This window comes from Acartia tonsa, chromosome 13 (genome assembly GCF_053477335.1).
Source record: "Acartia tonsa isolate MP-2025a chromosome 13, ASM5347733v1, whole genome shotgun sequence".
In the NCBI taxonomy this organism is placed as follows: Eukaryota; Metazoa; Arthropoda; class Copepoda; order Calanoida; family Acartiidae; genus Acartia; species Acartia tonsa.
In genome coordinates this window covers 27,931,691-27,944,289 of record NC_137272.1, presented here as the reverse complement: position 1 = coordinate 27,944,289, position 12,599 = coordinate 27,931,691, and the positions used below count along the sequence as shown (strand labels likewise).

Sequence of the window (12,599 nt, the reverse complement as noted above, 5' to 3'; positions counted from 1 at the left end):
ACTCCACCTTGCGGTGCACACACCACGGATAAATTGCTGTGCACACACCACGGATAAATTGCTGTGCACACAAATGCAATAAAAATTCAAGCTAATTATTATTTATAGCTACAATTACAGAAACTAATACTTAAAAGTAGCTTCGCTAACAATAAGAAACGACCTATTAATTGTCATCAAGTTTTATTACAATTTTAAACATTTCATAAAAAAATTATTAACAAGGAACATTAGTTCATTAAGTAGCTTAACATTAAAAGAACCGAAGTCTACTTCAGACTCTAAAAGGGGTGGGGGAATTACAAGATGTTAGATGTTAAATCATTTTTTCTATAAAGATAGGACTATCTCTAAATTGCCTTTTTTGGACGTTGATAAAATATCCTAACTATAGAGTGGCTGCGCTACAAATCATCTTCTACTTCTGGAACTTTCTTTGCTGGTTCCCCTAATCTCCGCCCTACTGTAACTCCGCCTTTCTGATTCATCCCTTTAAACATTGGGTTTGGATTTAAAATATGAAATTATTTCAGGGATGTTAGCTTTATTTCAAGGGGTGGGGGAATTTAAAGAGTACACAATCTATAATAGAAAGAAGTAAGGTTTCCGTCTGAAACTTAGGATCTCGATAACCTCTAAACAGATTTGTTTGTGCTTCATGAGGAATAAATCTACTGTTCCAGTGGTGTTTTACGCTATTTTCCGGGTAAACAAACTTCCGATTTCAGGTAAAATTCATCGAATGGGGGATCATGATTGAGCGCACGAAGCAATACTTTATCCTTTAGGTTATTGGGGAAAAAAATATTGAGGGGGAATTTTAATGATTATCAGAAACTCACAGCTATGATAATAGTTATTTCTCGCATCGTATTATAAACGGCTTTCCGCGGATATAGAAAGTACAATTATGCAGGCTGGCCACAAACATGCTATTTCCACTATTTTTGCATGCTATGCATACTATTCCAAAAAAATGTGCTATTTCCATTATTGTCCAAAAATGCATACTATTTTCCAAAAAACTGCATACCTACTATTTTCTCCACTATTTATTTGTATGTCAGATGCTACTTTGAAAATAGGCAAATTCGCTACTTTGTTTTCAATTTTTTAGAAATGTTTTCAGAAGAAAGTAGTTCTTCAGCTCAGATTGTTGTACCTTTTTGAAAGTTATTGGTATTTCCACATTCAATGTAAAGATATCTTCTTTTAAATTTTAATAGCATTAAGGAGTACTAAAATGATCCTATAGGTAAATGAGGTTTATGATCTCTTAACTAACTCTGTTTTTAGGTCCTTTTTTACATAACAATTTTAAACGGCTGTAATTTTGAAGCTAGAAGACCAATTTTTTCAGAAAAAATTTTTGTGTGTGTAAATTTTATGTTAGGAATCTCAAAACATAAATTTCAGCAGCGGAAGCTGTACTTGGCAGCTGCCAGCCGGGGCTCGGCAGGAAAACGACGGTGGATATTTATGAAATTTTAATAGCTAATGTGGACATGTTGGAAAAGCTTAAGTTTAAAATTTAAAGTAAAAAATTTTGGTCAAAGGATCCTTTTAAACATTTCTGGAAACCTTGAGGATCAGGACGTGCAGGATCAAACCTGGAACCTTAAATTGTTGCCTATATACATATATATGATACTTTAGTATTTTGGTAACATAAAATGCTTTCTTAAACTCAAATATTTTTACTCTTTACCTGGATGATCCTGCCAGGTTTGCTGGCATCCTGTGCCCGCTAGGAATGAGATATTCATACAATTCTTACTCTCACATAAGTGTCATACCCAAACCCATTATTAAAGTCACTCGGTGCCTATTAGATCAAGGGGGGGGGGAGTGGTTCTCAGGAACCAAAATTATGAACCTTGCAGATTTTTTGGACTTAAGCTTTTATGGGTAAATTAACATTTAGTTTGATGTCACCCCACTTCCACTCCCCCCTAGCCCCGCGGGGGTTAAAAAAAAGCCTTTAAATGAACCTAACCTTAACTATCTCATAAACCATTTGATCATGAGAGCAGATTTTTTTGGACTTAAGCTATCAGAGGTATGATATATAGTTTAAGCAGGAAGCAACTACCTAGCCATCACACCCTAGCCCTCCGAGACTCAATAAAACCCTAAAATTTGATCTAACCTCAGTTTTCTCTAAAACCACTTACAGGGTGACCACTATGTACGTTATGTTCAATATGTTCATATTGAACACCACTTTAAGGTTTTTTGGTACGTTTTTGTTCGTTATTGATTTTTGTGTACAATATGAACATTTCAGCATACGTTATTGTACGTTTTTCTGTAATGTATGATTAGTATTAGTAATCATTAATGTATTTTTATTTCATAAAAACTACAAAAAAAATTCTCCGCGCGTCGCGCGTCATATACCAATTTATCCTGGGATTTATGACGTCATAGTGAAGCTTCCATTAAATAAAAAAACTCAATCAAGCATTTCAGTAAAAATTCCTCTAAACCAATTACAAACTTTATCAGGACATATGCGAAGTTAAACTTTAAAAGAGTATGATATTTGTTCATCAGTTAGCAAGATAATATTTAGTTGATAATTATGTTTTCATGTACTTATAGGAATGAGATACTACTTTCTATAATACAAAGTAGAATGATGTCTGTCTATATATCCGTCTTTCTTAAGCTTAAGATCTCGGTAACCGCTGAAGCAATTGGGTTCTACTCTTCAGGTAATATACCTACTGGTCCTGTTGTGGTTTTAGGCAAAGAATCCCCCCCTCTAAAAAAAATTCTTTTTCTTTATGTAAAATATAACAAGTAAGTGAGGTGGGGAAACTCCCTTTAAAAAAAACTTTTCAGTACCTCTTTTGGCGATGCCCCTAGAGGCTAGTGGCGAAGATTCTGGAACATTTAATCTTACTTAAAAAATGAATATAAACCTCATTATTAGTTGGTACTATTTACATGATTAAATTGGGGTAATTTTTTTGGACGAGGTATCACATAGCCCGGGCCTGAGAAACCCAGCAATAGGGTATTTTAATTTCCCGCCTAATTTTAAAGGTCTCAATGTTAATTATTGGGGTTGAACACCCTGAACAGCGCTAATAAGCATTATAGATAGAATTTTTAAACTGCTTTGTTATTTTGTGCCAAAATATTCAATTAATTTTGAAAAAATATGTTGAGTTTTTAAAAAAAACTGATTGAAATGCTCAAAAATGGTAATTTATAAAAAAAATTACTAAAATAGACATTTTATTATTGTAGGTATTACTGAAGCATAAGTGATAATGATATTTACCCACCCTCATTAAGAGAATTTATTATACATGCCATATAATTCCCTTTCCTAATGTATCCCCTCCCCTCTCCCCAAAATTCCAAATGTGTCACTTCTTCTTCGCCCCCCCCCCCTTCATGGCAATAAATACATCATGCATGGTGTTCATACATTACTATTAAATAAAATAGGAAATGATCATAGATAGAGTTATGTGAAAAAGAGCCTTAACTATCTTAAAATATTCAATAATACTGTTATTCTTCTAATATTTGATTTAACAATATTGTAGGGTCCCCAATATAATTTAAAAACTTATCTTTGCTGAAATGAATTGACACTAATTATCAAGCATTAGTAGTATGATTAGGATTGCATACAGGTCAGCAAATTAAAATGCTAGCAAAAATTCATCTACCATTGTTAAACATAATCATGAAACTAAATTAATTTAAAGTAATTAAATTAATTCTTATTCTTCAATTAAAACATATAAATAATACATAACATATAAAACATAAACATGTAAAAGATTTTTAAAAGTTTTACAATTCCAAGTAAAGAGAGGGGCTACTCCATAATTTTCTTTGAATTACAAATTACCCTTCTGTAGATTACAATTAGTGGATGAAATGTATGAACACTCAACTTAACTAGTGTAATAAACAGATCAACCCATCCTCTCCCTGCATTATATAGCCTTTTACCTCTTTCCTCTACCCCCCCCCCTCTCATGGCATATATATAACTAACAAACTAACAACCCCTGCACTCATTGTTTTGTTCTATAGAAACTCAACCCCCTCCACTTAACACTTAAGTCAGGGTTGTATATTCTGCACAAGAATAATTTTTTTTACCACTGCTGCAAAATGTTTTTTTTCTTCCCCCTACTAGTTTTTTACATCAAGAAAGGTGAAAAAATAGAAAAAAACATTCAGAATTCTTAATTTTATTCATATTATTATATTATCCCACATATTCTTTTAGATTTTTTTTCAACAAGGAAGAGAAAAATGGAAAAAAATGTTTTCATTTCTCTTAATTTTTTTACATTTTTCTCCCAACTTTATATTTATAATTCTTCCCCCCACTTTAGCAGGGTCAACCATGCAAAATATATACCCCTGGTTTAAGTTTAAACCTGAATAATTTACCTTGAATTTGATGGGAAGTCCAAAATATTAACTTTAAATTCTATTACTGGCTTTTTGAGGCGGGGCATTTGAATGTTTACCCAATTTTTTTAGGGGAGGTAATTAAAGGGGGGTAGTTAACACCCAAAGCAGATTTCAGGGGGGTAGAAAACATTTAAAGATTTAATGTAATTTACATTATCTTTCAAATATGTCTTTACATATTTTTACATGATAAAAATTCTGTAAATGAGAAATTTAAACAACTGCGATTTATTTCAGATCAAAATGTAGAACATGATGTTGATATTTTATAGTTAAAGGGTTTTTTTCCTTAATTTGAATCCAAATGTTACTATTTTCTATAAATACTAGCGGAAAGACATTGTTCTACTTTGTATTATAGATATACTAGCGGCTTCGCCCCTAGCCTCTAGGGGATTTGCCCCAAGAGGTTTAATCAGGGTTGGCATACAAAAAACCCACCCAAAAAAACCCACCCAGGTTTTTTTTTAAGGGTTTTTACGGGTTGGGTTAGGCTGGGCTTTTTAAAAAAAACCCTGGGATTTTCCCCACCCTGGGTTTAATCAGGAGGTGTTATTTAGATTTATGAAGGAAAAGTAAAAAAAAAATTGGGGGGGGGGAATTTTATTTTTTTTTGGGGGGGGGGAGGCAGGGTAGTCTACCTCAACTTTCCTTTTTTGATTTCAGTTTTAAAAAGAAATTTTTTTAGAGGGGGTATTTTTCATTTTTTTTGAAGGGGGGGGGTGTCACACCCCCAAGAAAATAGCTTGAAACCATCCCAGGACCAGTAGGTATATTTCCTGAATAGTAGAGCCCAATTTGTTTAGTGGTTACTGAGATCTTAAGCTTCAGACAGACAGACAACGTACTACTTTGTATTATAGATGTATATGTGTTTTATGGTACGTTATTGTACGTTATTTTTTCAAAACATGTACGTTATTGTGTTCATTGTAATTTTTTTGTAGTACGTTATTTTCAATATTAATATCAAAAAGGCGGTGGTCGCCCTGCACTTAATAAACCGTGCAGATATTTTGGACTTTTATTAATGCAAACTAAATTTAAGTTTAAAAGTCATTCTCCCCCCCCCCCCCTTAGCCCTCCAGGGCTCAATAAAACCCTAAAATGAACCTTACCTTAATTATCCCTAAACCATTTAATCATAAAAGCAGATTTTTTTTCAATTTACGTTATCAGAGGCATAAGTTAAAATTTTAGCAAGAAGCAACACCTTAGCCCCAATCCCCCTAGCACTCTGGGACTTTATGAAACCCTAAAAATTGACCAAACCTTAGTTTTCTCTTGGATTACGTTTGAACCGTGCAGATATTTTGAACTTAAACAATGTGTATAAAATAACCACCCCCCCCCCCTATGCCTCCAGCCTTCTAGGGCTTTATAAAACCCTAAAAATGACCTGGAATCCCTGAATTTACCATGCAGATATTTTGGCTTTCATTGGTATCAACCAACTTTTAGTCTAGAAGTTAATCTGATGCCCCCTCCCCCCTAGCCCTTCGTGGCGCTTTAACCCTTAAGACCTTAAGATTAACCTAACCCTAGTTAGGTATCTCCTAAACCATTCGATCATTAGAGCAGTTTTTTTTGGACTAAAGCTGTCAGAGGCATGAGCTATAGTGTATCAAGAATCAACACCTGAATACCCCCTTCCTCCTCTGCCTGCATTTTAAGGCATTAAGTTGTTTTAACTGCACATTATTGTGTTTAATGCATGCTATTTTATACTATTTTATTTTAAAATGCATGTTATTATATACTATTTTATGGAAATTGTACATACTATTGCATACTATTCACTTTTTTTCTGCATACTATTTTATGCTATTTTGAAAAAAAAGTCTGTGGCCACCCTGATTATGAGATTAAAACTAGTTTTTTTAGCCCCGAGGTGTCAAAGGCAGCGGCTAAAAAAACTGGTTTTAATCTTATGATTGTACATTTATATATTCGTAGAAAGCTGGATATAATATGATGCTAGACATAGTTTTTCGTTTAGATGAGAACCGTTTCCTATCCACTAGATTCGAATAAATACGAGAGAAAAAATTCCAAATCATTACTTTTTTCAATAAATCCAATATCAATTCCTGTAATAATTTTTGCTTTTCGATTTTTCTTCCCCACTTTTTCGTTTTGAGGATTTTCTTAACATTTTGGTTCTTAAATCTTCTTCGTTTCCCAAATTTTCTTCGGAGCTATCCTGTTTTGTTTATAAATAATTTTTAAGTCTCAATAGAATTGCAATGTCAAAAGATTTTGTCTTTATTTTGTCAAATATGTAGTTCTAATATCATTATACAAATGAAATCATGTCAGCCATGGTCACTTTTAATGAATGCCCTAGAGTCGACATAAAAGACCATTAAAACCCACTTTTTCTTCTTCAAAAAGTAAATATCTGAAGTATTTACTGTTAAATACACGAGTATTGCAATATAGATTTTATTTGAAAAATGTTTTAATTTCTAAACAATCCTGAATGTATCTAATGCTTCTTTGATCAGCCTGGCTTGGAGGACTGGGACTTCTGGAATTACTTAGGGTTCTTGCACCCTCAATTTGGTGGTTTATAATTCTATCTCGTGGCGGAGATTTGGAATAACTTGCAACTGATAATCTAAAAACATATGAAAGATATTTCATTCAAGGATCTTGAGGGATAGAACAATCGATGAATATTGATGTAATTTCTTAATAATAAAAAACAAAGTAACCCATTTTTTAAATTATTAGTTAAAAAGTTTGGACACTGCAATTTTGAACCAATCTACAAGGTTTAGGAAAAGTACGCCGCTTTTCAGCCAGAGTATTAAACTTTAGGTACAAGTACATTTTACAATCCAATATTGCCTCCCTTCCTGTAGTTCATACCTATCTCAGATAAAAATAAAGTGCTAAGCTTAAAAATTGATAAATATGTAATAAATTTGAAGGATTACTACTCTTAGTACCCAAACTCGATATAAACGCTCAAAGGAACTCCTTTTACCTGAAAACAGGGCTATCCTCTCTGGAGGGACTCGGAGAATATCTTGGACCTCGAATAGGACTCATTGAGTATCTTCGCCTCCTGAAAATGTATTTTGATTCTATAATTCTCATATACCAAGTGATTGAAATAAGTCACGTGACATTTGATTTTTTTCTGAATTACTTCCGTAACCAAAACTTCTAAAATCATGCAATAAAACAAATAGCCATTAGCAAATATAGATTGGCAGTGCTTTTAATATTGAACAAAAAAAAGTTTGGACACAAAAATCGATATTAATCTGTAGTAAGATTGTTTTCTTACTTATTATTTTAAACCGCAATTGACAGAATTTGTGCTAGTAAGATTGTGTCTAATCGTCCTAGGTAACAATATAAAAATTAAACATTTCTAAAACTAAACGCTTGGTGCCAAAAATCAATATATTTTAAATGAATGAACAGACTTTTAGGTAAACATTATGCAAAGTTTGAAATCTATAGGACGAGTATGCCATACCTGTAATCTCCATCTCTTCTGTGTTCTGCACCAGGATAACCCAGGTATAAACCTGGCGTGGGGGTGTGCGCACGTTTTGTTATAGAATATTCTACTCGTATCTCCTTTCCTTCTATTTCTGTAAAGTAAAATATATGCTTCATTTTAATACAGCATCAATATTATATTGTAACTTTGTAATGGATTTAATTTTTAAACTTAATTAAAATCACGTCATAAAAAGAAGTTGAATGTCAGATGGACATTAACAAATAACAATAAAGAAGCCTTCCGTAACAGGTTTAACTCGACCATTTCTTTTCCTGTCAAATATTATGCAATAGAATGGTAGTTGTCTGTGATAATGTTTATACTTTTCGTAAATTTTGCGAGTATTTCTCGCATACCCAAATAAAAGGTTTCTCCCTGCTGGCTGATATAACAACACCCCCCCCCCCCCACCAATAAAACTGAGCCAAGAAAAAAAATGTTCACCTGAATGGTGCATTGTTTCTTTGGCTTTTCTAGCATCCTCTATATTAGAAAAATTCACAAATCCAAATCCCCTAAATTAATAAAAAGAAATTGAGTTGTCAACAGTAGCGTTCTCAGGGTTTTCCCAGTTCGAATAAAAAATTTTGACAACCCCCTTATGCTAAAATAGTAAGAGGGGGTGTAATTCAGACAACAAGATAGTAGTCATTTTATTTTCAGATGGGTTATCTGACTTCAATAATTTTGCTAGAGGGGTGACTAGTACTACACAGTACACCCCTACTGCACGCATCTGGTTGACAAACAAAAAAATTAAATTATAAAACAGATTTCATCAGCATAAGTCACTTAAACGCAAATACCTTGAAGTTTTTGTTTTCTTGTCCATTACAATCTCACAGTTCTCTAAATTACCAAAACTTGAAAATGCCTGAAAAATATAAATATTTAAGAGAATATCGGATTAGGTATTATACCTTGTCAATTAATTTAATAATTATTGGTTAAAATTGGAACAACTGTTCTCTAATCAAAAATATTTTACTATTGAGCTGATGTAAATCTAATATATTTTTTAAAGTAACTGTTTTAACTGGCGAAATGTTAGCACACATTTGTTTGTATTCTCATACATTATCCTATGCCTCTGACAAGTCCTCATATAAAAGTAGGATGTTTGCAAGTACCCAAGGATCTTGCCAACCCCTCCCCCTAACTTAAGTACTCAAAGAGGCCTCTAGGTGCGTAGCCGTAAGTATATTGTAAATTATCTGCGCTCCAATGAAAGATTTCTACCTGTTCAAGTTGGTCTGCTGTGGTGAAAAGACTTAGTCCAAAGACTCCCAAACATTTACTCTCCTTTGGATCTTCTCGTTCCCCAACATGCCTTTTTCTAAATAGAATTCAATGAGGAGTGTTTCATTTTGGCTGACCTAATTGACTCAGCAAAAGGTTTTAAAATTTACGTCACTTCAATCGTATTGATGAAAACTATTTTCGATATTATCATTGATCTAAAAAAGCTTTTTAATTCTTAGAATATATTTGAATTAATTGGAAAAATATGTGTTAATACATAAATGTAGCCCTTCCTTGATTTGTAATTCGTAAGCTTTGCTTTTATGAGTTATCATTGTTTTAATAAGAATATTTAATTAGTTTCTACCCTTAATGTATACCTATGCAAAAGTATAAAAATAACCTGTTTGATAATGGAGAAATTGAACTACGACGCCTAAAAAGTAATAGGAATTATATTTTAAACAGTTAATATTAATGGTAGGGACAATGGACTGTAATTTAACTTTCTCACCAAGGATTATTTTACATACAAACAAATAGATGTTTCTTAAAGATTTATTAATTCAAAATACCTTGCTTAGTACCTTCTGCATGATTTATTTTTTTTAATAAAAAAATATTTAATCTTACCTTTTATGCCTTCTTTCAGGAGTTGGTGTTCTAGATCTATCCCTAAATCTGTCTTTAGATCTTCGCCTTAATGATAAAAAAAACAAGGATGACAACAGTCTTAAGTTGCGAAGCAAAAAAAACTTGTAATGGAAGGACAAAGCGATTATAAAAGCATATGTTTAGTAATCATAAATAAAAAATAAGGTTACAGAAAATCTTTAACTATACACACATCTTTTTTTTGTAGCATGACCACAACGGACCAAGATATGTATGTAAATAATAGGTGCGGTATATATATATATATAAGGGAATCTTCACACAAAAACAATCAATAGCTATATTCTATAGCAGTATTGAAGATTAAGTTTCTTCCCTAAAACTGGCTGACCTAAGAATAATAGAGTAGCTTCGATAGAATTTAGGAATGAAAAATTGCTTATAAATTATCTTTTATCAAAATAATTGTTGAAAATTTACCTCTCCCTTCGTTTTCTTTTCTCCCTTTCTCTTAATTTAACCCTCCAATAATAATAAGCATCATTAGACATTTTTATTTCAGTATTATTTATTTATTTTAGTACGAAAAATCCTCGAAAATAATAATGTTTTTTAACAAAATATCAAAAATCTTCGAAATTGTTATATTTACTAGCAGACGGATTTGTTTACACTCACGTGCAAATGCCGCGTAAAGTTTTGTCAATTTAATTTTGTAGATTTTCCCCACATAAGGAACATAAAATAATTAGTATTTTAAATATTTGTCAAAAAATAAAGAAAATAATACCTTTAATAAATCTAAAATGTGCTTTTATTTTGTAACATAACAAATTTTTTAAAAAAATATTGAGCTTTAATATTAATTAAAGTTTGAAAAATGCAATTTATATAAAAATAAAATTTGTTTAATCAATAAATGCCATTCTAGAATGTACCGGCTTTTCAGTTGGAATTTTTACCTATTATTAGTTTTATTTTGAAAGTGTAGCTGCTTTACATTGAACATTCGTCCGTTTGTTTGTATACTTAAGTAATTAAAAAGAAGTATTAGCAGTATAAAAACTAGGTATATTCTTGAATACAGTTAAAAGTATTATCTTCGCCAGTTCTACGATAATTGGATATTATTTACGTAATTAATTGTTTCGTGGTATTTGGGATGCAAACTGGCCTACAAAGAAAATTTTTTGTTAAATGTTCTTTTTTGCAGCTGCACGATAGGTCACCCAATAAGCTCCAATGTAGGCCGCACAGCAAGCAAACAATCACACCCAACAAGCCTAACTATCATGCACGCGGCTCTGTATGCCATTCAATAAGTTGCAGCCACCCTCAGTCACGCGGCTATTCAACAATTTCTTACAGAAAAATATGGCTTTTGCTGAAAAATACCCCGAGATAGCAAGTGCTGTTCTGCAGCTGAGGGAAGAAAATAAAATGACAAGGAAGAGAGGAATCAAAGAACTTGGCTCACTTTTATTCAAAACAGAAGGTAAAACTTACTTTTGCGGCTGCGACTATAGAATTAGGTTGTTAGAAAATATTTTTGGTTGCGGGGGGGGGGGGTTGTGGTAATAAATATATAAATATAGATGTATAATCCCTACACAACTACCTGCCACGAGTGGTGTAGACCCAATGTATGTAAGCAAATTGCTACTTGTTTTTTTTAGGGAATCGGCTGTGTTTATATTTCTGATGCTATTAGCTGATTTCAAAGACCCAATACAAAATCGGGACATGGTACCCGCTCGGTGGGCATAGTTTCATATAGCTCAAATTCCCTCTATTCTTTTACTTTAATGATGTAGCTACATATTGAACCCGGTATTAGTGTCGGACTGATTATGACGTAACAAAAAAAATTAGCCAATGAGAGGCTACTATGAATTTTACCATTGGTCAATAATGTCCTCTCATTGGCTAATTTTTTTTGTTACGTCATAATCAGTCCGACACTAATACCGGGTTCCTACATATTGCTTTTTAAAAAGTATTTTATTTGTTGAGATTCGCTTTCATGAATGGAATCATCATTGTATTATTTAAGTTGTTGAGAGTCTAAAAACCGAAGCACCTGACGATGTTCATAAGAGTGTGTTTAGCAAGCTAGCTAGGTGTCTAGAGGATAAACATGAAAGGTACAAACAGTGGCTAGTTCTATATGTAGACACATAGGTTAACAAAGGTAAATAGATAGATAGATAGGGAAATAGTAGTTAGATCTTAAAATGGATAGACAGACACACAGAAAGATATTCAGAGAGATAGTTATATAGATAAAGAAATAGATAGCAAGATCGATTGGAATATATAAATACAGATAGATAGATAGACATATATAGTTCAGATAAAAAGACATTAGACATATATAGTTCAAATTTATCAGATAAAGAGACATATATATGAGTACACAGATTTATAATACATAGAGTGAAAGATAAATAGGAAGATAGAGAGATATATAGATAGATATATATAAACAGAATGATTCTTATTCATATGTATTATTGATAAACATTTCAGAAATCGAGAAGATACAGCTATGATTGTTGTTAAAATACTAGGAAAGTTTTTACAATATTTAATAGGTTTTTAGGATCATAAAAATAAGAATAACACCATTCTATAAAAAGCGAAGCATATAATTCTAAAAAAAAGATTAAATTTCAAATAAAAAGAAAAATGAGCTTTCGATTATAATAGATGTTTGTACATTGGCCAGAAAAATCTTAAAAAATCACCCGTCTAACTAAAGAATCAG

At 32.2% G+C, this 12,599-nt stretch overlaps 1 protein-coding gene and 1 long non-coding RNA gene across 2 annotated transcripts; one reads left to right on the top strand and one right to left on the bottom strand.

Moving 5' to 3' along the window:
* Positions 1 to 166: 166 nt before the first annotated feature.
* Positions 167 to 10,506, bottom strand: LOC145303678 (uncharacterized). Its single transcript, XM_080145283.1, has 11 exons — positions 10,313 to 10,506; positions 9,851 to 9,916; positions 9,621 to 9,653; positions 9,215 to 9,311; positions 8,782 to 8,849; positions 8,420 to 8,490; positions 7,946 to 8,063; positions 7,445 to 7,525; positions 6,934 to 7,072; positions 6,545 to 6,658; positions 167 to 492 (listed from the first exon to the last, which is right to left on the bottom strand). Exons 1-11 carry the CDS (start codon positions 10,381 to 10,383, stop codon positions 412 to 414), a joined length of 939 nt encoding a protein of 312 aa, XP_080001409.1. The 5' UTR covers positions 10,384 to 10,506; the 3' UTR covers positions 167 to 411.
* Positions 10,507 to 11,199: 693 nt separating this feature from the next.
* LOC145303786 (uncharacterized) lies at positions 11,200 to 12,474 on the top strand. Its single transcript, XR_013873817.1, has 3 exons — positions 11,200 to 11,327; positions 11,886 to 11,976; positions 12,362 to 12,474. It is a non-coding gene; the product is annotated as an uncharacterized LOC145303786 (long non-coding RNA).
* Positions 12,475 to 12,599: the final 125 nt, after the last annotated feature.